At 44.3% G+C, this 24,387-nt stretch overlaps 1 protein-coding gene across 1 annotated transcript; it reads right to left on the reverse strand.

Annotated features, from left to right (window-relative positions):
• Nucleotides 1–992: 992 nt before the first annotated feature.
• Nucleotides 993–24,327, reverse strand: LOC129848930 (interphotoreceptor matrix proteoglycan 2-like; the record flags this gene model as incomplete). Its single annotated transcript, XM_055916011.1, has 14 exons — nt 993–1,058; nt 2,822–2,901; nt 3,589–3,787; nt 10,105–10,293; nt 10,408–10,618; nt 11,746–11,965; nt 12,244–14,015; nt 14,253–14,454; nt 16,428–16,489; nt 16,789–17,045; nt 21,337–21,357; nt 21,486–21,544; nt 23,499–23,660; nt 23,876–24,327. Coding segments are annotated over 14 exons (3,920 nt in total), but the record flags the coding sequence as incomplete, so codon positions are not given.
• Nucleotides 24,328–24,387: the final 60 nt, after the last annotated feature.

Genomic DNA, 24,387 nt, shown 5'->3' on the forward strand with positions numbered 1-24,387 from the left:
ACGTTGATTTCTTTTTTCTACTCCAAACAGTTCAACTTCATCACATTGAATTTGGGGGTTGAAATTACGTGGAAACAAAGTTGATTAAACCAGTAGTTAGTTAGTTTCCATGCAGGACAGTAGCCTTCCAGTGACATCCAGTGAACTTCAAGGGTCCTGCCAGCAGCCGCGTTACGCTTCAGGACACAACACCCCACAATGCTAACTGAAACCAAGTGAAGGCACTGAAGAAGACCACGTTTAGGGCAGGAAGGGACCCACACGTCCAAACTAACTAAGGACACAACAATTGAAGTCTGTTTGTTCACAGATTTGTGCAAGTAAGAGGTGCAATGCAGCGAACCTTTTTGACAGTAACTGTATCTAGATGTTTGATGGCTAGCTGAGCAGGAGGCTAGCTCATAGGATAAGGTGATGGCTGTGATAACCGAAGAAAAAAAGGAAACAACAAAAATAAAAGTATTTTCAGCGCACTCCACCTTTAGAAAAAGACCAGGTCATAGAAACAGAGTCAGTGAGACGTTGCAACAGCACAACACATCACGCCTCAGAGAGAAGACTTTAAATATCCATCCTCTTCATCTGGTCATTCTGCAGAGTCCATCAGAAGCACCATGGCAACAGAAGACACTTTCCTCTTTCTCAAGTCAAAGACAAAGGCATGTTTCTGAAAGGAAAGAGAGAGTTTACAGCTTAAATGTAGATAGTTTGTAATCTATCAGAAGGGAGTTTTACAGTTTAAATGTAGATAGTTTGTAATCTATCAGAAGGGAAGTTTACAGATTAAATGTAGATAGTTTGTAGCTATCAAACCCAGCTACGACAGCACACTGTGGCTTACTACCATCTACAGCCAATATCGCAACAACTACACATTGCCTATCGGAATCAATGACAATATAGTACAAAAGTATATTTAAGACAAGCTAAGGTTAAGGCCTATTCTATGACCATTCTAGACATGTCAGGAATCAAAGAGAAAGTACCTTGAAGTTCACAGTGATCAGCTGGCTCTCCAGCATTCCTATGCTTCAGAGCTCGCTCTTCTGTCCAGCGCTCTGTCAGCACACACACAACACGAGTAGATTAGATTGAGGCTTTTGACAGTGACCGATGTGGCTCAAAATTGCACACAAACCACACTACCGTACCCAACACTTAAACCCTGGGGATGCCTGTCAACTTTAAAATGTTATTTTTCTGCCTCGAAGAGGGATGTTTGATGCGGCCTATGAACTGTCTCCAACCCGCTCCCTTCGCTTGGTCTGTTTGCCTCCTCTGACTGGCTCTACACAGGCCCAAAGCCTATTATCCTTACTGGGTTTCCTTCCATCTGCCTTTCACAAAGACTCTGTCTATTCTCTTTGTACAGCAGACTGGCCGTCGCATCTCTAGATCAGAAGTGTACCTGAACTGACCGTCCTAGCTATCCGGGTTCTGACTGGCCCAACTCTTCTCCTTTTCCACTGTTTACAGCTGGGAAGGAACTTAACCAGTATCAAAACTGGGACAGAGACTGAAAAACAGTTTCTATCTCAAGCCCATCAGACTGTTAAATAGCCTTCACTAGGCGGCTTCCACCTGGTTACTTAACCCCGCACCTTAGAGGCTGCTGCCCTATATACATAGACTTGAAATTCCTGGCTACTTTAATTTTGGAACACTAGTCACTTAATAATGTTTACACATTTTTACTTTACTAATCTCATATACTGTATTCTATTCTACTGTATTTTAGTCAATGCCACTCCGACATTGCTCATCCTAATATTTATATATTCCTTTAATTCCATTCTTTTACTTTTAGATTTGTGTGTATTGTTGTTAATTGTTAGATACTACTGCACTGTTGGAAGCTAGAAACACAAGCATTTCGCTACACCCGCAATAACATCTGCTAAACATGTGTAAGTGACAAATAAAATGTGATTTGACTTGAGTATTTGGCCATCCTGCAGTGGTGTTTTTGTCTGGAACTTAATACCTGGAACAGGTGAATGACTGACACCCCCACGGCCCCAGCTGCTTGTGTCTCTGTCTGACTTGCAGGGCACTCTAGAACCTTCCATACTCTAGAACCGTCCATACTCTAGAACATCCATACTCTAGAACATTCCATAGAAAGAGACAGACTATGGTCTCCATCTCAAATAGCACCCTATTCCTTACAAAGTGCACCACTATAGACCGGGGTCCATAGTGCTCTGGTCATAGTGCACTTTGTAGGGATAGTGTGCCATATTGGATGCGACCATAAGTGAGCTGACACAAGGCCAGTGAAACAGAAACTCTACAACTGAATGTCTAAATAGCTCCACTAATGGTTTTGGAACAGGTAGTCTGGACTGGAGACGTTTCCTGTATAGAGGTTCTCATACTGTGTGAAGTGTGTATCCTGCTCCAGTCACACCACAGGCAAACAGACAGGCCAGGCCAGACAGAAAGGCCTCTTGTAGTCTGCTGCGTTCTAGTCTGCTCTGTTCTCTTTCCAAGGTCTGGGGTGACCATGACCATACAGAGGACGTGTGTCCTGTCTTGTCCTCCCAGCCTCAAGGTAAGGAGAGATTTGACAGTCTGAACCCTGGCTCACCGCTCAGCACTAACCACTCAGCACTACGTTGAAAGTACATCATCTCCAGCTAGCTGGAGGTTTAGTGTATCAGGTGGGCCAGCCTACTGTAGTTTGGCTATACCCACCACCATCTGACAGACGGACGGACGGACAGACAGACAGACAGACAGACAGACAGACAGACAGTAAGAATACAGACAGTAAGAATGCACACAGACAGACAGTAAGCAGACAGCATCCGCAACTCACACTTGATGCTGCCGTACAAAGTCTGCAAACTGACGGTCTTTGGCACACAGCTCAATTATCCTTAGGCGGTCCTGAATTTGCTGTGTGAGAGAGAGAGACAATGAGAGAGAGAGAGAAAGAAAGAAAGAAAGAAAGAAGAGAAAGAAAGAGGGAGAGAGCGAGATGTGGGGGTAGAGAGAGAGAATAATGTTGGGGGAAAGAGAGTGAGTGAAAGAGAGAGAGGAGAGAGAGGGGAGAGAGGTATGTGAGAGAGAGAAGAGAGAGAGGTAAGAGAGAGAGAGAGAGAGACAGCCGGTTATGTAACATTAGGGGTTGATGCAAGGCCGGATGGATTTGTGTTGGTTTCCATACTGCCTGCCCAATGCTGGTGTCTGGGCTAGCACTCCTCTGCCACCAGAAGCACTGAAGCTAAAGACTCAGGGTGAAAATAGAATCTCATAGACACGTGTTACAGTGCCTTATTTACACCTAAAGTTGATTGTTGGTAACACTTCGGGTTACCTAGGTCCTATATCGCAATACTACATGTGTGTATAATGTACTCCAGTGTATAATTGCCAATTACTACTAACAGTTTCACAGTACTTTACACTTTAGCTCTAACCTTCTTGTATTTACTTGAAAAACATCTTGAACAACGTTAAGATCCCTGGAATGATCTGGAATGATCTCCATAGAAATCCCCCAGAGAGCCAGTCTGTTGCCAACTGTCTGTCTCTCTCTTACAGTCCTCCCAGCAGTCAACCACTCAGACAGCCTCTACGTACCTCTCTGGTGAGCTCGGAGTTGTCGTAGATTTGGAGTATCTCGTCACTGCAGAAGTCCACAGAGGTGTCTGCGCTGCCCGTACTGTGGTGCGGCACGTCATCTTCGTACCGTCTGTAGTACTCTGCCGTGGCCACATCACTCTCATACATGGGGTTGAACTTGGTGGCTCTCTCTAAGGATGGCACACTGTCCCGATCTCTGTGAAACAGGTAGGAGAGGGGCATCGTTATTAAGAAGGCCCCTTTCAAAAAATGGAGAACTAAGAACAAATATAGCCCTTGGTTCACTCCAGACTTGACTGCCCTTGATCAGCACAAAAACATCCTGTGGCGTACTGCACTAGCTTCGAATAGTCCACGCAATATGCAATTTTTCAGGGAAGTCAGGAACCAATATACACAGTCAGTTAGGAAAGCGAAGGCTAGCTTTTTCAAACAGAAATGTGCATCCTGCAGCACTAATTCCAGAAAGTTCTGGGACACTGTAAAGTCCATGGAGAATAAGAGCACCTCCTCTCAGCTTCCCACTGCACTGAGGTTAGGAAACACTGTCACCATGATAAATCCACGATAATCGAGAATTTCAATAAGCATTTCTCTACGGCTGGCCACGCTTTCCACCTGGCTACCTCAACCCCGGCCAACAGCTCTGCACCCCCCGCAGAAACTGTCCCAAGCCCCACCCGCTTCTCCTATCAAATCGGAGGGCCTGTTGTCCAGACCTCGGGCAGTCTCTTTGGGGGTGCCACAGGGTTCAATTCTCGGGACTGACTCTTTTCTCTGTATATATCAATGATGTTGCTCTTGCTGCGGGGGATTCTTTGATCCACCTCTACGCAGACGACACCATTCTGTATGCATCTGGCCCTTCTTTGGACACTGTGTTAACAAACCTCCAAACAAGCTTCAATGCCATACAACTCTCCTTCTGTGGCCTCCAACTGCTCTTAAACGCTAGTAAAACTAAATGCATGCTCTTCAACTGATCGCTGCTCGCACCCGCCCGCCCGCCTAGCATCACTACTCTGGACGGTTCTGACTTAGAATACGTGGACAACTATAAATACCTAGGTGTCTGGTTAGACTGTAAACTCTCCTTCCAGACTCATATTAAGCATCTCCAATCCAAAATTCAATCTAGAATCGACTCCCTATTTCGCAACAAAGCCTCCTTCACTCATGCTGCCAAACATACCCTCATAAAACTGACTATCCGGCCTATCCTTGACTTTGCTGATGTCATTTACAAAATAGCCTACAACACTCTACTCAGCAAATTGGATGCAGTCTATCACAGTACCATCCGTTTTGTCACCAAAGCCCCATATCTACCCACCATTGTGACCTGTATGATCTTGTTGGCTTGTCCTCGCTACATATTCGTCGCCAAACCCACTGGCTCCAGGTCATCTATAAATCTTTGCTAGGTAAAGCTCCGCCTTATCTCAGCTCACTCGTCACCATAGCAGCACCCACCCGTAGCACGCGCTCCAGCAGTTATATTTCACTGGTCATCCCCAAAGCCAACATCTCCTTTGGCCGCCTTTCCTTCCAGTTCTCTGCTGCCAATGACTGGAACGAATTGCAAAAATCACTGAAGTTGGAGACTTATATCTCCCTCACTAACTTCAAGTATCGGCTGTCAGAGCAGCTTACCGATCACTGCAGCTGTACACAGCCCAACTACCTACCTTATCCCCATATTTATTTTTGTTTTTTTCTGCTCTTTTGCACACTAGTATTTCTACTTGCACATCCTCATCTGCACATTTATCATTCCAGTGTTAATTACTAAATTGGAATTACTTCGCCACTATGGCCTTACCTCCTTACTTCATTTGCACACTCTATACAGATTTTCTATTGTGTTATTGACTGTACGTTTGTTTATCCCATGTGTAACTGTGATGTTGTTTTTGTCGCACTGCTTTGCTTTATCTTGGCCAGGTCGCAGTTGTAAATGAGAACTTGTTCTCAACTGGCCTACCTGGTTAAATAAAGGTGAAATAAAATACATTAAAAAAAATATGTGTGTTGAAAACGATGGAGGCAGGAACATTTTCTCTGGTGCAATAGAAAGGTGGCTGATGACACACCACTGAGAATGATGTGTTCTGTCTACTTACCGGTAATAATGATGAACAATAACATTTCAGCCTGTACATGCGGTGCGGCCAAGTGAGTCACACATACAAACACAAACACACCCACAGCCGTATGGGGTTGGCATGATATGTGATGACCTATGCCAGTGGGTGGGAAGTGACATTGTGTCCTGTCCATTCTAAACAGGATGTCAACCTGATATCAACCTACGTTGGCATGCAACACACAGACAGACACATGATGTTATTCTGTTGTACTGGCCTGTACCTAATGACATCTCTCTCTCTCGCTCGCTCACTCACTCCTTCACCCTCTGTCTCGGACTCTCTTTCTTTCTGTCTCCCTCTTTATTTCTCCCTCTCTCTATATATATTTCTCTCTCCCTCTCTCTTTCTTTCTCCCTCTCTCTATATATATTTCTCTCTCCCTCTCTCTTTCTTTCTCCCTCTCTCTATATATATTTCTCTCTCTCTCTCTTTATTTCTCTCTCTCAATTTCTCTCTTTATTTCTCTCTCTCTATTTCTCTCTTTATTTCTCCCTCTCTATGTCTCTCTCAATTTCTCTCTATATTTCTCTCTTTCTCTCTCCCTCTCTTTCTCTCTTTATTTCTCTCTCTATTTCTTTCTTTATTTCTCTCTATATTTCTCTCTCTATTTCTCTCTATATATTTCTCTCTCTTTCTCTCTCCCTCTCTATTTCTCTCCCTCTCTATTTCTCTCTATATATGTCTCTCTCGCTCTCTCTCTCTTCCTCTCTCCCTCTCCCTCTTCATTTCTCTCTCTCCCTCTCTCTTTATCTCTCTTTATTTCTGTCTCTCTCTTTATTTTTCTCTCTCTCTTTATTTCTCTCTCTTTCTATTTCTCTCTCTATTTCTCTCACTCTCCCTTTCTCTCTCTCTCCCTCTCTATTCCTCTCTCTCTGTTTCTCTTTATTTCTCTCCCTCTATTTCTCTCTCTTTCTCTCTCTCTCTCTTTCTCGCTCTCTCTCCCTCTCTCTTTCTCTCTCTCTCTCCGTCTCTCTTTCTCTCAACCCTCTGTCTTTATTTCTCTCTCTCTCCCTCTCTCTCTCCCTCTCTATTTCTCTCCCTCTCTATTTCTCTCCCTCTCTATTTCTCTCCCTCTCTATTTCTCTCCCTCTCCCTCTCCCTCTCTCTTTCCATCTCTCTTTCTTCCTCCCTCTCTCCTCTCTCCCTCTCTCTTTCTCTCTCCCTCACTCTTTCTCTCAACCCTCTCTGTCTTTATTTCTCTCTCTCTCCATCTCTCTTTCTCTCTCCCTCTCTATTTCTCTCCCTCTCCCTCTCTCTTTCTCTCTCCATCTCTCTTTCTCTCTCCCTCACTCTTTCTCTCAACCCTCTCTGTCTTTATTTCTCTCTCTCTCCCTCTCTCTTTCTCTCTCCCTCTCTCTTTCTCTCTCCCTCTCTATTTCTCTCCCTCTCTATTTCTCTCTCTCTCCCTCTCTCTTTCTCTCTTTCTCTCTCCCTCTCTATTTCTATCCCTTTCTACCTCTCTCTTTCTCTCTCCCTCTTTATTTTTCCCTCTCTCTTTCTCTCTCCCTCTATTTCTATCCCTCTCTATTTCTCTCTTTTTCCCTCTCTCTTTCTCTCAACCCTCTCTGTCTTTATTTCTCTCTCTCTACCTCTTTCTCTCTCTTTATTTCTCTCTTTATCTCTTTATTTCTTTCTCTCTCTCTCCCTCTCTCACATTCCTACCACAGATGAAGTTTCATTGTGAGTTCCCCGCTGCCTGTAGCTCACTCCAGCTGCTGCTCCATATCTGTAATAAACAACATCTGACAATCTGCGCTGTACTAAATCAAAAACCTTCGGCACAAACATGAATGTCATTTCCCTTTTGGAAATGTTTTGTTAACTATACATTCCAACCATTGAACAGGAAGTGTTGTGGACTGCAGCTCCATCAGATACAGTCTTTACATTATACAGTACGCCATGTTCCATCAGCTAAACACTCATATGAGAAACACCCTGAACTGGTCAGGAGTCCAATCTAGCAGTCTGTGGACAGTTTATTGGTAACAGTGGGAGACTGTAGGGCGGGGCTGCTAGAAGGGCCCATGGTGCTAACATGGGCATTGGCCCAAGGTCTATCTGTCGAGACCAGGCCTTGTGTCACTAGAAGCAGGCAGGCTAAACTCAGGGCAGCTGCCGAGACACACACTGATTCATAAAACAATCACACACGCCTACACATGGTAGCATGCACACACACACACACACACACACACACACACACACACACACACACACACACACACACACACACACACACACACACACACACACACACACACACACACACACACACACACACACACACACACACATACACACACACACACACACACACACACACACACACACTGTTGATCCTGCAACTCAGGGCTTCTAAATACAATCAGCACTGTTTTGATACTTCTCAATAAACATGTCCTGAATGGTTAATCAAAAGTCTGAGACGCTAATCACGCTCTCATAGTTCTTTCTCTCAGACAGATTCTCGGTCAAGCACCCCGGTAACGATGCTCAAAGCTTCACTTAACCAAAACATTTTAGGACTACCATCTACATTTATTTTCTGTCTACACACCAGTATAGTATTTATTAACCCAGTTAAGTACTACTACATACAGTACCAGTTAAAAGTTTGGACACACCTACTAATTCAAGGGGTTTTCTTTATTTGTACTATTTTCTACATTGTAGAAAAATAGTGAAGACACCAAAACTATGAAATAACACATATGGAATCATGTAGTAACCAAAAAAGTTTTAAATAAATCAAAATATATTTTATATTTGAGGTGCTTCAAAGTAGCCACCCTTTGAATTGATGATAGCTTTTCACACTCTTAGGATTCTCTCACCCAGCTTCTTGAGATAGTCACCTGGAATGCATTTCAATTAACAGGTGTGCCTTCTTAAAAGTTAATTTGTGGAATTTCTTTCCTTCTTCATGCGTTTGAGACAATCAGTTGTGTTGTGACAAGGTAGGGTTGGTATACAGAGGATAGCCCTATTTGGTAAAAGACCAGGTCCATATTATGGCAAGAACAGCTAAAATAAGCAAAGATAGACAACAGTTCATCATTACTATAAGACATGAAGGTCAGTCAAAATGCAACATTTCAAGAACTTTGAAAGTTTCTTCAAGTGCAGTCGCAAAAACCATCAAGCGCTATGATGAAACTGGCTCTCATGAGGACCGCCACAGGAAAGGAAGACCCAGAGTTACTTCTGCTGCAGAGGATTAGTTCATTAGAGTTACCAGCCTCAGAAATTGCAGCCCAAATAAATGCTTCACAGAGTTCCAGTAACAGACACATCTCAACATCAACTGTTCAGAGGAGACTACGTGAATCAGGCCTTCATGGTCGAATTGCTGCAAAGAAACCACTACTAAAAGACACCAATAATAAGAAGAGACTTGCTTGGGCCAAGAAACATGAGCAATGGACATGAGACCGGTGGAAACCTGTCCTTTGGTCTGATGAGTCCAAATTTGAGATTTTTGGTACCAACCGCCGTGTCTTTGTGAGACGCAGAGTAGGTGAACGGATGATCTCCGCATGTGTGGTTCCCACCATGAAGCATAGAGGAGGAGGTGTGATGGTGTGGGGGTGCTTTGCTGGTGACACTGTCAGTGATTTATTTAGAATTCAAGGCACAATTAACCAGCATGGCTACCACAGCATTCTGCAGTGATATGCAATCCCATCTGGTTTGAGCTTAGTGGGACTATCATTTGTTTTTCAACCGGACAATGACCCATCACACCTCCAGGCTGTGTAAGGGCTATTTGACCAAGAAGGAGAGTGATGGAGTGCAGCATCAGATGACCTGGCCTCCACAATCAACCAACCTTAACCCAATTGAGATGGTTTGGGATGAGTTGGACCGCAGAGTGAAGGAAAACCAGCCAACAAGTGCTCAGCATATGTGGTGAACTCCTTCAAGACTGTTGGAAAAGCATTCCAGGTGAAGCTGGTTGAGAGAATGCCAAGCGTGTGCAAAGCTGTTACCAAGGCAAAGGGTGGCTATTTGAAGAATCTCAAATATAAAATATATTTTGATTTGTTTAACACTTTTTTGGTTAGTACATGATTCCATGTGTTATTTCATAGTGTTGATGTCTTCACTATTATTCTACAATGTAGAAAAAAGTCAAAATAAAGAAAAACCCTTGAATAAGTAGGTGTGTCCAAACTTTTGACTGGTACTACAGTTATTAGGCAAAATAAGCCAAAATATTATCAGATGACATTACTCTACAAGCAACATTGAGGTGATATCTTAAATAACCATTACACATCGTAATTCATCTGTAAATACAAGAGGTCAGGTAAATAATCTGATTTACTCCTTCCTCTGGGTTTATGAGTCTGCTGCTTACCGTAGAGGATCCTCTGAATCCTCCTTGTCATAACCGTCCCTCAGAGTCCTGGCCAGGAAGAAGATTGCCCCAGAGGCCACCAATAGGAAGCCAGCCACCGACGCTATAGCGATGCCCACCACCAGAGGTTCTGACACATACTCCTCACAGTGTTCCCCGCGGTACCACCAATTCTCTCCTACACGACATCTAGAACCACACAGAACAGCATTAGAACCATATGCATCTCAAACACACACATGCACACACACATCCCTATAGTGAATTCATCATGTCAGTGTCCTTAACTAAACTCCCACCCACCTGCAGATGGCTCCCTTGCCAGGGATGACATCACACTTCCCATCGTTGAGACAGAAGTCCTCCTGCAGGTCACAGATACTCTGGCACGGCAGTCCGTCCACGCTGAAGTAACCCGCGTCACACACACACTCCGCCTCCCCGGACCAGCGGTTCACCGTGCACATCGAATACTCATTACACGCTTGGAACTTGCAGGGGTTTGCCTGGTTGCCTGGCAACGACAAAGAAAACATAAACAAACGTGTTTTGTGTGACCTCAGTTCTACCATCTGAGAACCTGGTGACTCAGGGATGGGGGTTTGACTGTGCTGGTGATGGTGGTTAAAGCCCACTAATTCTAAAATAACACATAAATACACCACAAAAAATATATGTTAGAATGTTTCAGACTTTAGTCGTAAATTGGCTGATGATGACGTACCCAGAGCACTTAAGTTGTCACTATCGGAACATTCTAGAAAAGAGCTAACTATTCTAACCCTAACTCTGACTCCAACCTTAACTCTCTAACTCTAACCTTAACAAATACCTTTGTCTTTTTCTAATCTGACGCCCTGTGGAGACCTTACAGTAATGTGTGACATGATTAAGCATCAGTGTTACAGTAGATGATTATGATTGGCTCAGACAGATTACAACACAGATTATACTGTAACGACCCAGCCGGCCTTATAGAATAGCACCATGGTGACTCATCCTCATTATGACACATACTGTACAGTACTGTTGCTGGTCACATTTTACATCTGCCCAGACGAGGGTTGCAAAATTCCCAGGTTTTCCAGAAGACCTGGTTGGAGGATTCTGGATTTCCTGCTTAATCCCTCCTGATTCCTGGAATCCTCCAACTGGGATTTTGGTAAATCCAGGGAATTTATTGAAAGTTCCCGGAATTTTGCAACCCTAGCCCAAACAGAAGTGTCAACCACATGAGATCACCATCCCCGGGGCCACAGTATCAAAGCCATTGACACATTGAGATCGTTATGCTATTTTTGTGGGCTCTTTGAGTTACAAAGTGTTGAGAAAACAACTTGCTTCATAACTAGAGAGTCATCTCACTTCAATGACTCAATACAGCAATCTCCTGCTGATGTGTTAATGTGAGAAGTTTGTGTTAGGTCAGCGTGCCATTGCTTCTGTTGTCGACTTTCACATCTTTCAAGATCCAATAATGAAACCTCAGCTATAAAAGATCATCCACCAAATGGACATTAGTGTCAGGAAATGCTTCACAACAATAAGCACTTGTTGACATGATTTCATAAATTTCCTACTCTCACTGCAGAATAACATCACTCAAGACTCAAGTATCACTTGTTTGCAGCTGAGGTTTACCTGATTCCACATCCAGTGAGTATTTGTCTATGGCCAGGTTCATGGTTTGGAAGGCTGAGTTAGCGAAGTCCTCTAGGATAAGGTAGACAGTGTTGGTGACCCCCCGAGAGACGGGCTTCCCGAACTTCATCCTGCTGTTCACCACGATGCTGCCGTTACGGAAATTCAGGATCTCCAGGTTCTGGAAGTTGCTGAGGTTGGACTGCAGGTAAGGGACGAGCTACAGACGAGAAGGAGACATTGTTACTTTATGCTTCCCAAAACACCAAGATATACTGTATCCCACAGGTACTGTATGACTTGTGACAAATCCAATAACAATGGAAACAGTTCATTAGAAAGTTCTACTGCAGAATCCATTATATGCAACATATTACAATATTCACAGCAATGAAAATGGTCAAATGGACTTGAGTAGGCCGTCTCTACGCATACTGAACATTAATTTATGGCCCCCATACCCCAATGTTACTGCAGATAACCCCATATATCCTTTACCAGTTCGAGGAACCTCTGCTCCAGGGCTTTGTACTCTGTGGAACTCTTGTTGAAGAGGTCCTCAGAGAACATCATGTTGGTCACCCTCAGGCTGAAGAACACCATCAGATCCTTGCCAGGGCTCTTTGCCATGGCGATGCTGCCCACGTCTGATCCGTGGGCGATGCTGGAGTACCCACTGCTGTCCCCGTCCATGTGACTCATTCCGTCATACACGTCGAAGGTGAGGTCAATTTCCGGTATGGGGGAGTCTGGTGCGTAGTCTCCAACCGCTTGGATTGAAGTGCCGACTTCTAGTTCATATGTGTCGTGAGCTGGGGAAGGGGGTGCTGGCGCCATACTAACATTTCCTTCTTCAATGCTAACATCTGACTCTTCTGTTGCCTGAAGCAGGTTTTCTGTGGGTCTGACTGTTGGCTGGAAGAATGGAGGTAGGATTGTTGGGGCAATTTCAGGAGTCTCAGAGATTTCAATGTCACCATGTGGTGCTATTTCGGTGGTGGCTGGATGGTGTGTGGCTTCCTCCTCTTCCGGTACAGAGTCAGATATACGAGTGAAGGGAGATTCCTTCTCGGGGGATAAGATGCTATGAGACTCTATGACTTCCGGGGCTGCTGTACCTGCAGCCACAACAAATATTTCATCTTCAGCTAGGTCCTCCTCTGAGATGTCAAGGGATGGGAGTAGTGTGGCCAAGGGCTCTGCGACCTCCGCCCCCTGTTCCTCCAAGATCTCCACCTCTCCGTCTTCATCCTCAGGATCGGGCACCAAGAGTAAAGGTCTGTCGGTGAATGCTTCGATCTCTGGTGGTTCGGCGGTGATCATATCGAAGATGGACTCCTTGACTGTGAACAGCTCCATGTCTATGAAGGTAGGTGACTCTGTGACTGTGGGGAGTTCAAGCTCTATTGGACTGGTTGGCTCCGACAGCTCCTCAACAGAACCATGGGTCTCAGCTGCTGGCCCTTCCAACACGAGGGCCTCAGTGGTGTAAAACTGAGGATAGGGATAATCAGTGACTGGTGCTATGATGGTGAATGGTTCGCTTGGGTAATAATCGTCATACATCCCAGAGGCCTCCAGCGTCTGTATGGAGAGCTCCACGGTCAGGGTCTCTGCGGTCCAGAACACAGGGGCTTCAGCGGTGGTCGTGTAGTCAGGTCGGGTATTAATGTCTTGGGTCACAGGCAGTCTGTCCAAGAAAGGCCGTTGTGGCTCTTCCTCAACTGGGGCAGATTCTGGATGGGACTCAAAAGGACCCATATCCTCTGGAGATTCAGTCAGGACAGATTCTGGATGGGACTCAAAAGGACCCATATCCTCTGGAGATTCAGTCAGGACAGATTCTGGATGGGACTCAAAAGGACCCATATCCTCTGGAGATTCAGCCAGGACAGATTCGGTGATCTCTTCCACCTTCTCCTCCTCCTTCTTCTCTTCCTCCTTCGGTTCCACTTCTGGATCTGGTAAATGCACCTCCCCCACCACAGAATCCTCCTCCTCCTCTATGTAGTCCGTCTCCTCAGTTGTCACGGGAAACCATGGCAAGACGTCAGCCCCTTGGTCATCCCCAGAGAAGCCGGAGCCAGAACCAGCATCCAAATCTGTGTCTACTCTGGGAGGTGCCGGGACCGGGGCCTCTGTGGTCTGTGGTTGTGAAGGGGAGGAGGTAGAGGAGCCTCCAGCACCAACCACACCATCCCCATCGGGAGTATGAGAGTCTTGCTGAGTGTTGCTGAGAAGAAATCCCTCTTCTTCAATATTTCCATTATCTAGAAAAACAGGAAAAACACATGTTGTTACTGGAACATGGAATCTCCCTTCTCTTCAGTGAAGGGAAACAGAGTGAAAACACAGAATAGAGGAGAATCCATGAGGTTAACAATGGAGAAATGGTTTCAAATCTCAGATTTGAATGTGTTTTTTTGTGTTGTGTGTTACTGTGTGGTTGACAGTATTCAAGGTGATGTGAATGTCGTGATTTAGGAGGTAGAAACAGGACTGCTCACTCTCTGCAGGGACAGCAGTGGTGCTGGGTAGCAAGGTGGTTTCATCCAGAACGAACACATCATTTTCACTGGCCACAACGCTCCCGGAGCCTTTCAAAGGGTCCATAGGAAACAGGAAATCATCCTTCTTCAGGAAGATGTTGCTGACATCCAAGTCTTGGCCAGGAGCATCTGGTGGTTTCTCAGCAGCCAGAACATTGTCCTGACACACCAGGAAGAAAAGACAAAGGTTGATAAAAGTGCCATGACATTATTCTTACATTCTACTAACGTAAGAGAAATGTACGTCTAGTAACTCACACTTAAATTAACGTCCACGTGTATTGTTGTCTACCTTTAGCCTGAACGGGAGGCTGGCAGACACGGCAGACATAGAAAATGCCAAGAATATACCTAGATTAGGCTGGCTAGAGGAAAGATAATCCTAAATCCTCTATCTATATGGGAATTGCCTGGATGATACACCTGGGCTGGCCATGCCCCAAGGATGGACACACGCAACTACAGTACATAGAACTACATAGACTTACATAGACCTACATACACCAACCCATGCATACATAAATGCAAAAATACCCACATTTTCCCATGCACAGATCAAAAAGCGCATGCATAGGATGACAGATATAATCACGTATACATTCAATAGTCCTTATAGAAGTCAAAGTGGAGAAAAAAATGATCCTCAACATCTTCAATGAATTACAGTGGAAATTCATCCTTCTTCTATCCGGACTAACTTCAGTGGAAAGACATTGTACTGGCACGCAGAAGATACATTTGGACACAAAAGCCGGCCCTCTGTGCCTCCCAAGCTGCAGCTGCAGATTAGTTGTGTTTTTCTCTCTCACAAGGTTGAGTTGTAACAGAGTGTTTTTCTCTCACAAGGTTGAGTTGTAACAGAGTGATTCTCTCTCACAAGGTTGAGTTGTAACAGAGTGATTCTCTCTCACAAGGTTGAGTTGTAACAGAGTGATTCTCTCTCACAAGGTTGAGTTGTAACAGAGTGATTCTCTCTCACAAGGTTGAGTTGTAACAGATACAGATGTAGCCCTTGATATGTGTACTTCACAAAGTAAATATTCAGAAACACAAAATACCTCACGATAAACTAAATCTGAGTGAAATTCACATATACATCGCTAGCAACAGATGCCCTATATGGATGAATGGAACAGTACAGGCCTTTTAACCTCAACATATGTTCTGTATTAGTATGTCCTGCTCAAGGGACAGAGAAACACACACACACACACACACACACACACACACACACACACACACACACACACACACACACACACACACACACACACACACACACAGACACACACACACACACACACACACTTCATCTTCCACAATGAAAATGGGCTTCCTGCAAACAGCCATGTGACTTAGTGAGACCGTCAAACCGGGTTGTGTTCACACAAATGAGCAGAGCGTCATTGTCTTTCACCACAGGATAAACAAACGTTGTGTTATGCCCAAAGGACAACAATAAAGCTCTGTTTGGTCAAAGTGGACCCATTTAATAACGAATGGACTTCAGATGTGCTTATCTTTAAATACCAGTAACTGCCTTGTGCCTGTGTTAGACCCCAGGACGCTTGCCATTACCTGAGAGAACGAGAGAGAACACATGGTAGGCAAGACAAATTGGACAACGCCATTCAGCCAAAACAGGATTGTAAATCACTTTAATAAAGGGATGAGAAAAAATAGGAAAAAATTGAGGGAGTAAATTCTGAGATTATTAAGTTTGTTCCAAGTCAAATGTGTATTTGTAATTACAGTCTATGAGAAAAGCGGATCATTCGGCATAATAAATTCATATCATATTTCCACTCAAACCAGATTTCTTTCGATATTTCTCAGTGATTGAACACAACTGTTTGCTTAATATGGCATGCTGACTTGCGTCTTGAGAATAGTTTTGTGGAAAATGGACTTGACTATTTTTACAGACTTTTACTGAACTGAGACAGCTGGGTATGAATTCCATTTTCCAAAGCAACTTTAGCAACAAATGACATTCATTTTAGTGTAGCCTACACACCAACACACATTGAAGTAGCAATGTCATCAACTACATATTCAGTTGACTATATTGTTAAACGGATGCGATACACAATGTTCCATCAGGACAATGTGGAGCAGTGAACTGACACTCACCATCATGTCATTGGACTCTTCTGGTTTGGTGGTGGGTCTCCCTCCCAGAAACAAGTTATCAACTGGAAAATAAAACAGTCATACACAAATCAACTGGAGAACCCTTTTACCTTTTCACACAAATCCCAGGACTAAAGCCTTATTTAGCAGTGGTCGCCTGTTCCTGGAGCGCTCCTCTCTGAGCAAGCTTTTGTTTCAGCACTAACACACTTAATTGTACTAGATCAACTAATCCTCAATACTATTATTATTCTGGTTAGGTGTGTTAGTTCTGGGCTGGAATAAAAGCCTCATAATGTAGCTCTCTAGGACCAGAGTTCATGACCCCCTGTTCTACAGTTTTCCCAGTCTGTAGACCTACCTCGCTCTAGGTGCAGTGAGTCAGTGTCTGCATCCAGAGTGGTGTTGCTCATGAAGTTCTCCTTGTGCAGGGCTTCAGTGATGTAGTTTCGGAAGTCTGTTATGGTGTAGACCACGGTGGGGCGTTCAACAGCATCACGGTAAGACTTCTCCACCACGTTGGACTGGAGGTTGATGTAGTCCATGGTCTCGTTACTGATGCCTGCCCCGTCCACCTCCAGAGTCACTGCGTAGTGGACTACCACAGACAACATACCCCTAGAGGAACAACATTCATTTGAGAGAGAGAGAGAGAGAGAGAGAGACATTGAGTAACAGAGAGACACATTGAGGAACAGAGAGAGAGACACATTGAGGAACAGAGAGACACAATGAGGAACAGAGAGAGAGACACATTGAGGAACAGAGAGACACAATGAGGAACAGAGAGAGACACATTGAGGAACAGAGAGAGAGACACATTGAGGAACAGAGAGACACAATGAGGAACAGAGAGAGACACATTGAGGAACAGAGAGAGACACAATGAGGAACAGAGAGAGACACATTGAGGAACAGAGAGAGAGACACATTGAGGAACAGAGAGAGACACATTGAGGAACAGAGAGACACAATGAGGAACAGAGAGAGACACATTGAGGAACAGAGAGAGACACATTGAGGAACAGAGAGAGACACATTGAGGAACAGAGAGAGACACATTGAGGAACAGAGAGAGACACATTGAGGAACAGAGAGAGAGACACATTGAGGAACAGAGAGAGAGACACATTGAGGAACAGAGAGAGAGACACATTGAGGAACAGAGAGAGAGACACATTGAGGAACAGAGAGAGAGACACATTGAGGAACAGAGAGAGAGACACATTGAGGAACAGAGAGAGAGACACATTGAGGAACAGAGAGACACAATGAGGAACAGAGAGAGACACATTGAGGAACAGAGAGAGACACATTGAGGAACAGAGAGACACAATAAGGAACAGAGAGACACATTGAGGAACAGAGAGAGAGATACATTGAGGAACAGAGAGACACATTGAGGAACAGAGAGACACATTGAGGAACAGAGAGAGACACATTGAGGAACAGAGAGAGACACAATGAGGAACAGAGAGAGACACATTGAGGAACAGAGAGAGAGACACATTGAGGAACAGAGAGAGACACATTGATTAACAGAGAGAGACATTGAGGAACAGAGAGACACATTGAGGAACAGAGAGAGACACATTGAGGAACAGAGAGACACAATGAGGAACAGAGAGAGACACATTGAGGAACAGAGAGAGAGACACATTGAGGAACAGAGAGAGACACATTGATTAACAGAGAGAGACATTGAGGAACAGAGAGACACATTGAGGAACAGAGAGAGACACATTGAGGAACAGAGAGAGACACATTGAGGAACAGAGAGACACAATAAGGAACAGAGAGACACATTGAGGAACAGAGAGAGAGACACATTGAGGAACAGAGAGAGAGACACATTGAGGAACAGAGAGAGAGACAATAAGGAACAGAGAGACACATTGAGGAACAGAGAGAGAGACATTGAGGAACAGAGAGACACATTGAGGAACAGAGAGACACATTGAGGAACAGAGAGAGAGACACATTGAGGAACAGAGAGAGAGACACATTGAGGAACAGAGAGAGAGACATTGAGGAACAGTGAGGGGTGCCCTCATCTTGGATAAGGTTGCATGGCTCAAATGTCTCAAGTAGAAATTATTGTTACACTTTACTTAGAGCCCACAGGTATAATGAATTATGATTCAGTCATAATGCTCTCATAGGGATCACAAGTGATTCCCAGTCTGTTGAATAGATGCCACATAATAAGACATCATGTCATGTTGGACGTAATAAAACATTATAAGAGCTGACAAAACACTTAAAAGAAGTCATAAAAATTAGGGAAAGTGCTGTGAAAACATAATTAGTGATTGTGTGAATTTACAGGGTTGGTTAAATAGGTCCTAGCTTAGAGGTCCTAGCTTAATTATTACAGAGGTCCTAGTTTAGGCACAGTGCAGTCAAAAATGTGATTTTCCTGTGTTTTATAGATATTTCCACACAATGAGGTTGGAATTTTACTGTGAAAATTATGATAATGCCCTTTAAGTATAAGAGCTGTTTAAAAAGACAGTTTAACGGTCGTCAGAGTCGTTCTCCTCCTCAGACGAGGAGGAGCATGGATCGGACCAACACGCAGAGTGGGTAGTGCTCATGATAATTTATTGAATCGAAATTGAACACTAACATGAAACAAAATAACAAAATGAATACAACCGACAACAGTCCCGTGTGGCACGAATACAAACACGGAAACAAACACCCACAACACACACGTGAAACCCAGGCTGCCTAAGTATGATTCTCAATCAGGGACAACGATTGACAGCTGCCTCTGATTGAGAATCAAACACGGCCGAACACAAACATCCCAACATAGAAAATCACACATGGTCAGGGCGTGAGTTGGGTGGGTTTGTCTAACTAAATAAATACAAGACAAAAGAAAACAGGTCAGGAACGTGACAGACAGCCTGAAATTTCTGCCTTTGTTGGTGGTATGGAGCTTATGCCTTTCCATGGTTAGATCACCATGCGGTCAATTATTTAATAGAACAATTAGAGAGTTTCAAACCTCTCGGCCAATACCAGCTAGTTTTCAGTTTTCCCCTCCTAACTCAGACCACTCCCAGACAGTCCTAGGGAAATTCTCGCTTGAGAAATTGTTCATTGCTAAGAAGATATTTCTGTTTCTTTTTGACTATTTTAACTGAAAATAATCACAGTAAGGTACATAATTGTTACCCAGAAATCATTTGATATTGAAATAAAAACGTCTGCATTGGACCTTTAAAGTGGTCCTAGCTTGGAGAAGCTATATCCTAATCTAGATAGTGTGATCTGAGGCATACTATTTCCCCCTAGTGTGGGAGAACCTGGTCAGTTTATGACCATCTTCACTTTCTCCCCCCTGACAGCCCAATTCTCCTTCAGCTCTAATTCCCTGGCAGCTCCGTTTAAAGGCTGCATGCTAACAGGGCTTTATATGACCTGCAGAACAAACTGTGGAGAGCCGAAGGTGGTTTAAAGGCCTCACTGCTCGCAACGTTTCGTTTTCCACGATGCCAGTTTGTAGGGAAACCAGTGCGGGGCTAAACCCGCAGGGGAGTCTGGCCTGGAGCCTCTGTACTGGTTGACAGTCAGGAGAAAATTGATCTTGTCATAAAGCTCTGCCTTTAATCGCATCATCATGACTGGCAGGGGGGCAGCGGGGTGAGCGATGGGGCTTACACCAGCTAGGGGGTGATTGACCATTGCAAGGCCATTAACTGTAAATTGGAGCAAAGTCCATTGCAGAACTCGTGTAATATAAAGACGCCAACTTAGAAAACACATAGAAGTCCAATGTGACATGGAGCCAAAAGGAATCACACGTGTTAGCTTCGTTTATTGTGCTTTTCGTGTCTGCAATGGTGCCGATGCACGGAGCTATAATGATTGACAGACATTGGAAGTATGCTTGTATTGCTGGTAAACATAGTGTGGAACAACTGTTCTGAAGACTGTGGCAAGCAAGCAGAAAACATCTAACCATGCAGTAGGTACGGTAAAGGCTTGGTTCTTTGGCTGAGCCAGACACAGATGCACATGCATTTCCCATTAGTAGATATACATGTGAGATAGACTCAGTGGGATTTGGGTTAGCTCAACTGTGCAGTCATAATGGTTGAACTGGGAGTGATAGCATTGCAATGAGATGGATTTATCATGCTCCAGTGCACTTTCACACAGGTATCTAGCCTGTTATTACAGCACTCTCCAGGACATCATCAACTGTACTGTGTGTGTCAGTGGTCGTTGTCATGGATTTAGGAGCCATAAATCCTGACATGGGAACGCATTAACAGTAACCAGGTTTCCAGCCATCCTTTTAATGTGAGTAAAGTACATGTTGGATAAAAAATGTCACGACAGGCCTGATGGGAACAGCAAATCTGTCGGTAAATCTGTCGGTAAATCTGTCGGTAAATCTCAAAGGTGGGAATTCATTATGCGAGATATGGCGGTGGAAACGCCTTTATGTGAATATATTGATAAATATTGAGGGTCTTATTCTGGTTGACATGATGATCGATGCTTGGCTGGCTGCCGTTTGACAAATAAAAATGATTATCCATAACAATCTCATCATTAAAGTAGCCTGCTGTATATGACATCTGTTGGCTAGAGTGCACATGCCAAAGTCATAGTGAGCACATTCACTACATAACGCAACATTTGTGGTGAAAAAATACATCATTAGAGTTGTGAAGGAAACCCATTTAACTTGGATTTTTTATTCAGTACATGGGAATTTAACCGCAAAAGTTATTTCCATGTGCACTACATCATCACGCACAGCGTTTTATCTGCAACAAGCATGTGGTTTTTATGCAGATATTAGAATATTTGCATGAACATCTGTAGCCAATTGGATGTAAACCTTGTGAGACAGTCATTTGGGTCAGAAGAAAGAAAATATGCTTACCTTTGGAGGTCCTTCTGAGGCCTGGACACATTTGGAAAAGACAAAGAAATATTACAACTTGATACTGAAATAGCATATTGCCTGTTCAATTAAATGGGATGATTTATAGGTAGTAGATCAATGGATTTATAGCTGTTAATGACGCTTACCTGAATTCAACTACAAAGACCTTCTTGAATCCTGGTAACCTTTCAAATGCATCTTCAATCTAGATGAGAACGATGAAAAGAAAACACACTAAGTTAATTACCACGTCAAGTTGGAGCTTTTCGCCTCCCGGGTGGCGCAGTGGTCTAGGGCACTGCATCGCAGTGCTAACTGCGCCACCAGAGTCTCTGGGTTCGCGCCCAGGCTCTGTCGCAGCCGGCTGCGACCGGGAGGTCCGTGGGGCGACGCACAATTGGCATAGCGTCGTCCGGGGTAGGGAGGGTTTGGCCGGTAGGGATATCCTTGTCTCATCGCGCTCCAGCGACTCCTGTGGCGGGCCGGGCGCAGTGCGAGCCAGCCAAGGGGGCCAGGTACACGGTGTTTCCTCCGACACATTGGTGCGGCTGGCTTCCGGGTTGGAGGCGCGCTGTGTTAAGAAGCAGTACGGCTGGTTGGGTTGTGCTTCGGAGGACGCATGGCTTTCGACCTTCGTCTCTCCCGAGCCCGTACGGGAGTTGTAGCGATGAGACAAGGTAGTAATTACTAGCGATTGGATACCACGAAAATTGGGGAGAAAATAAAAATAAAATAAAAATAAAAAAATAAAAAAATAAAAAATTGGAGTTTTTCTCAGGAGAATGAAAAAGATCCACCCTGTTCGCCAGACATGCCTGCATCTACACCAGTACTGTGAATCCTTTACGCCACTAGTTAGCAATATCATTCTCAGTCCAGGATCACATAGTATGATCAATTACTGCAGTATAGACAAAAATCAAGTCAGTCCCCTGTCCTAGTCTGTGTAGTGGCTGTCTGTGTGCTAAAGCTATCCTCTAGGATCTGTGCCACCTCCCTTCTTTCCCCTCTTGGCCAGGAGCAGTAAGGCTATGTCCTGTTGTTTTCTTATTCATCCTCTCTGTATGTCTGCATCTCAAATGGCACCCTATTCCCTATTTAGTGCACTACTTTTGGCCCGGCCCCATGGGGCTCTGATCAGGCCCTGGTCAAAAGCACTATTGGGAAATAGGCGGCCATTTGGGACACAGCCCATGTCTATAACTAATGGCCTCTGCTCTGACATAAACTCTGGCTCTGCCGGAGAAAAGGGAGAAATGTGAGGTGGCAACATCCAGCGATGGGAATACACCGTCCGTCACTGTGCGTTCCCAACAGAGGACATGTTTCCAGAGCTGTCACACTGACTGGTGGACCTCTGATTTTCCCAGGCAGCTTTCTTCCTGTTCTTTAGTGAATACAGTATATAGCTGGCAAGCCCAAACAACCAGTACAACATTCGAAAGCTGATAACAGTAAATAGATACAGTAGAATATATATATATATTTCATCCTCTTCCGAACTTTCTGTTTGTACTCTGTACACGCAAAAGTTAATAATGTAAAATACACTGTACAAAACATTAGAAACACCTGCTTTCCACGACAGATGGATCTTTTATTGATGTCACCTGTTAAATCCAGTTCAGTCAGCGTAGATGAAGGGGAGAAGACAGGTTAAAGGATTTTTAAGCCTGGAGACAATTGAGACATGGAGTGGGTATGTGTGACATTCAGAAGGTGAATGGGCAAGACAAATTATTTAAGTGCCTTTGAACGGGGTATGGTAGCAGGTGCCAGGCACACCGTTTTGAGTGTTTCAAGAACTGCAACGTAACAGTTTCCCGTGCGTATCTAGAATGGTCCACCACCCAAAGGACATCCAGCCAACTTGACACAACTGTGGAAAGTACTGGAGTCCACATGGGCCAGCATCCCTGTGGAACGCTTTCGATACCTTGTAGAGTTCATGCCCCAATGAATTGAGGCTGTTCTGAGGGCAAACGGAGGTGCAACTCAATATTAGAAAAGTGTTCCTAATGTTTTGTACACTCAGTGTACATCCTGTATGTCAAAAGTAAGGAAACAAAAACAAAAGCGGGTGTCAAAAACGACGGGACCAATCAATTGCTTTTACCAAGAGCCTGTACAGGGACAGGAGTATACCAACTTTACTGTACCTTATGGGTGAAATGTTTGACCACGCGTTGGTAGTAGAAGCTAGAGGGGTCTCTCAGGCCGTCGTTGTAGTTCTCTCCCTTCAGCTGGATGCTGAGTTCCACCACCTGCTCCTTCATGGGTGTGAAAGGCCTCGTCATGATGTCCTCGATCTCATTGCCCAGCTAAACACAGGACACAAAAACAGATCACAAACAGCTCACATCATTACAATATCACTTCACTCACATTCATTTCAGTAGACAGTGTCTTTAATCTATAGCTGATGCACCTCTCTTATTGTGTGTTTAAGAAGGCTTCTATCCTTTATGATGTAACAATTTGATTATTGAATCTGTATTTCATTGATTGTAATAATAATTACTTCATCATTGCTTACCGCATTTTCCACCTCTGTTATGATATCTTGAATCCCTAGGAAGTCATCATTTGTTTCTTCTGGTTCTCCTGTGACCCTATAACGATCACCGTTATTGTTCTCCTCTGCATCCCTATAACGATCGCCATTATTGTTCTCCTCTGTGTCCGTCAAAATTCCAGTTTCAGTGGTGACCTCATGAGTAATCTCCACAGCAGCCTCCTGTGTCGCCTCTGGAATGGACTCACCTGCAGCCTCTGTGGTTATCTCCGCTGCAGCTTCTGAAGGCTCTAGAATGATCTCTTCGGAAGCCTCTTCTGTAGTTTCTGTAATTATCTTTTTGGAAGCCTCTTCTGTATCTTTTGGAATGATCTTGTCTACTGCCTCAGATGGGACCTCTTCTGAAGCCTCTAGAGTTTCCTCCTCTGAAGGTTCTGGAATGTCCTCCTCTGAAGTTTCTGGAATTTCCTCCTCTGAAGGTTCTGGAATTTCCTCCTCTGAAGGTTCTGGAATTTCCTCCTCTGAAGGTTCTG

The sequence above is a fragment of the Salvelinus fontinalis genome, unplaced genomic scaffold (genome assembly GCF_029448725.1).
Source record: "Salvelinus fontinalis isolate EN_2023a unplaced genomic scaffold, ASM2944872v1 scaffold_1284, whole genome shotgun sequence".
Taxonomy (NCBI): domain Eukaryota; kingdom Metazoa; phylum Chordata; class Actinopteri; order Salmoniformes; family Salmonidae; genus Salvelinus; species Salvelinus fontinalis.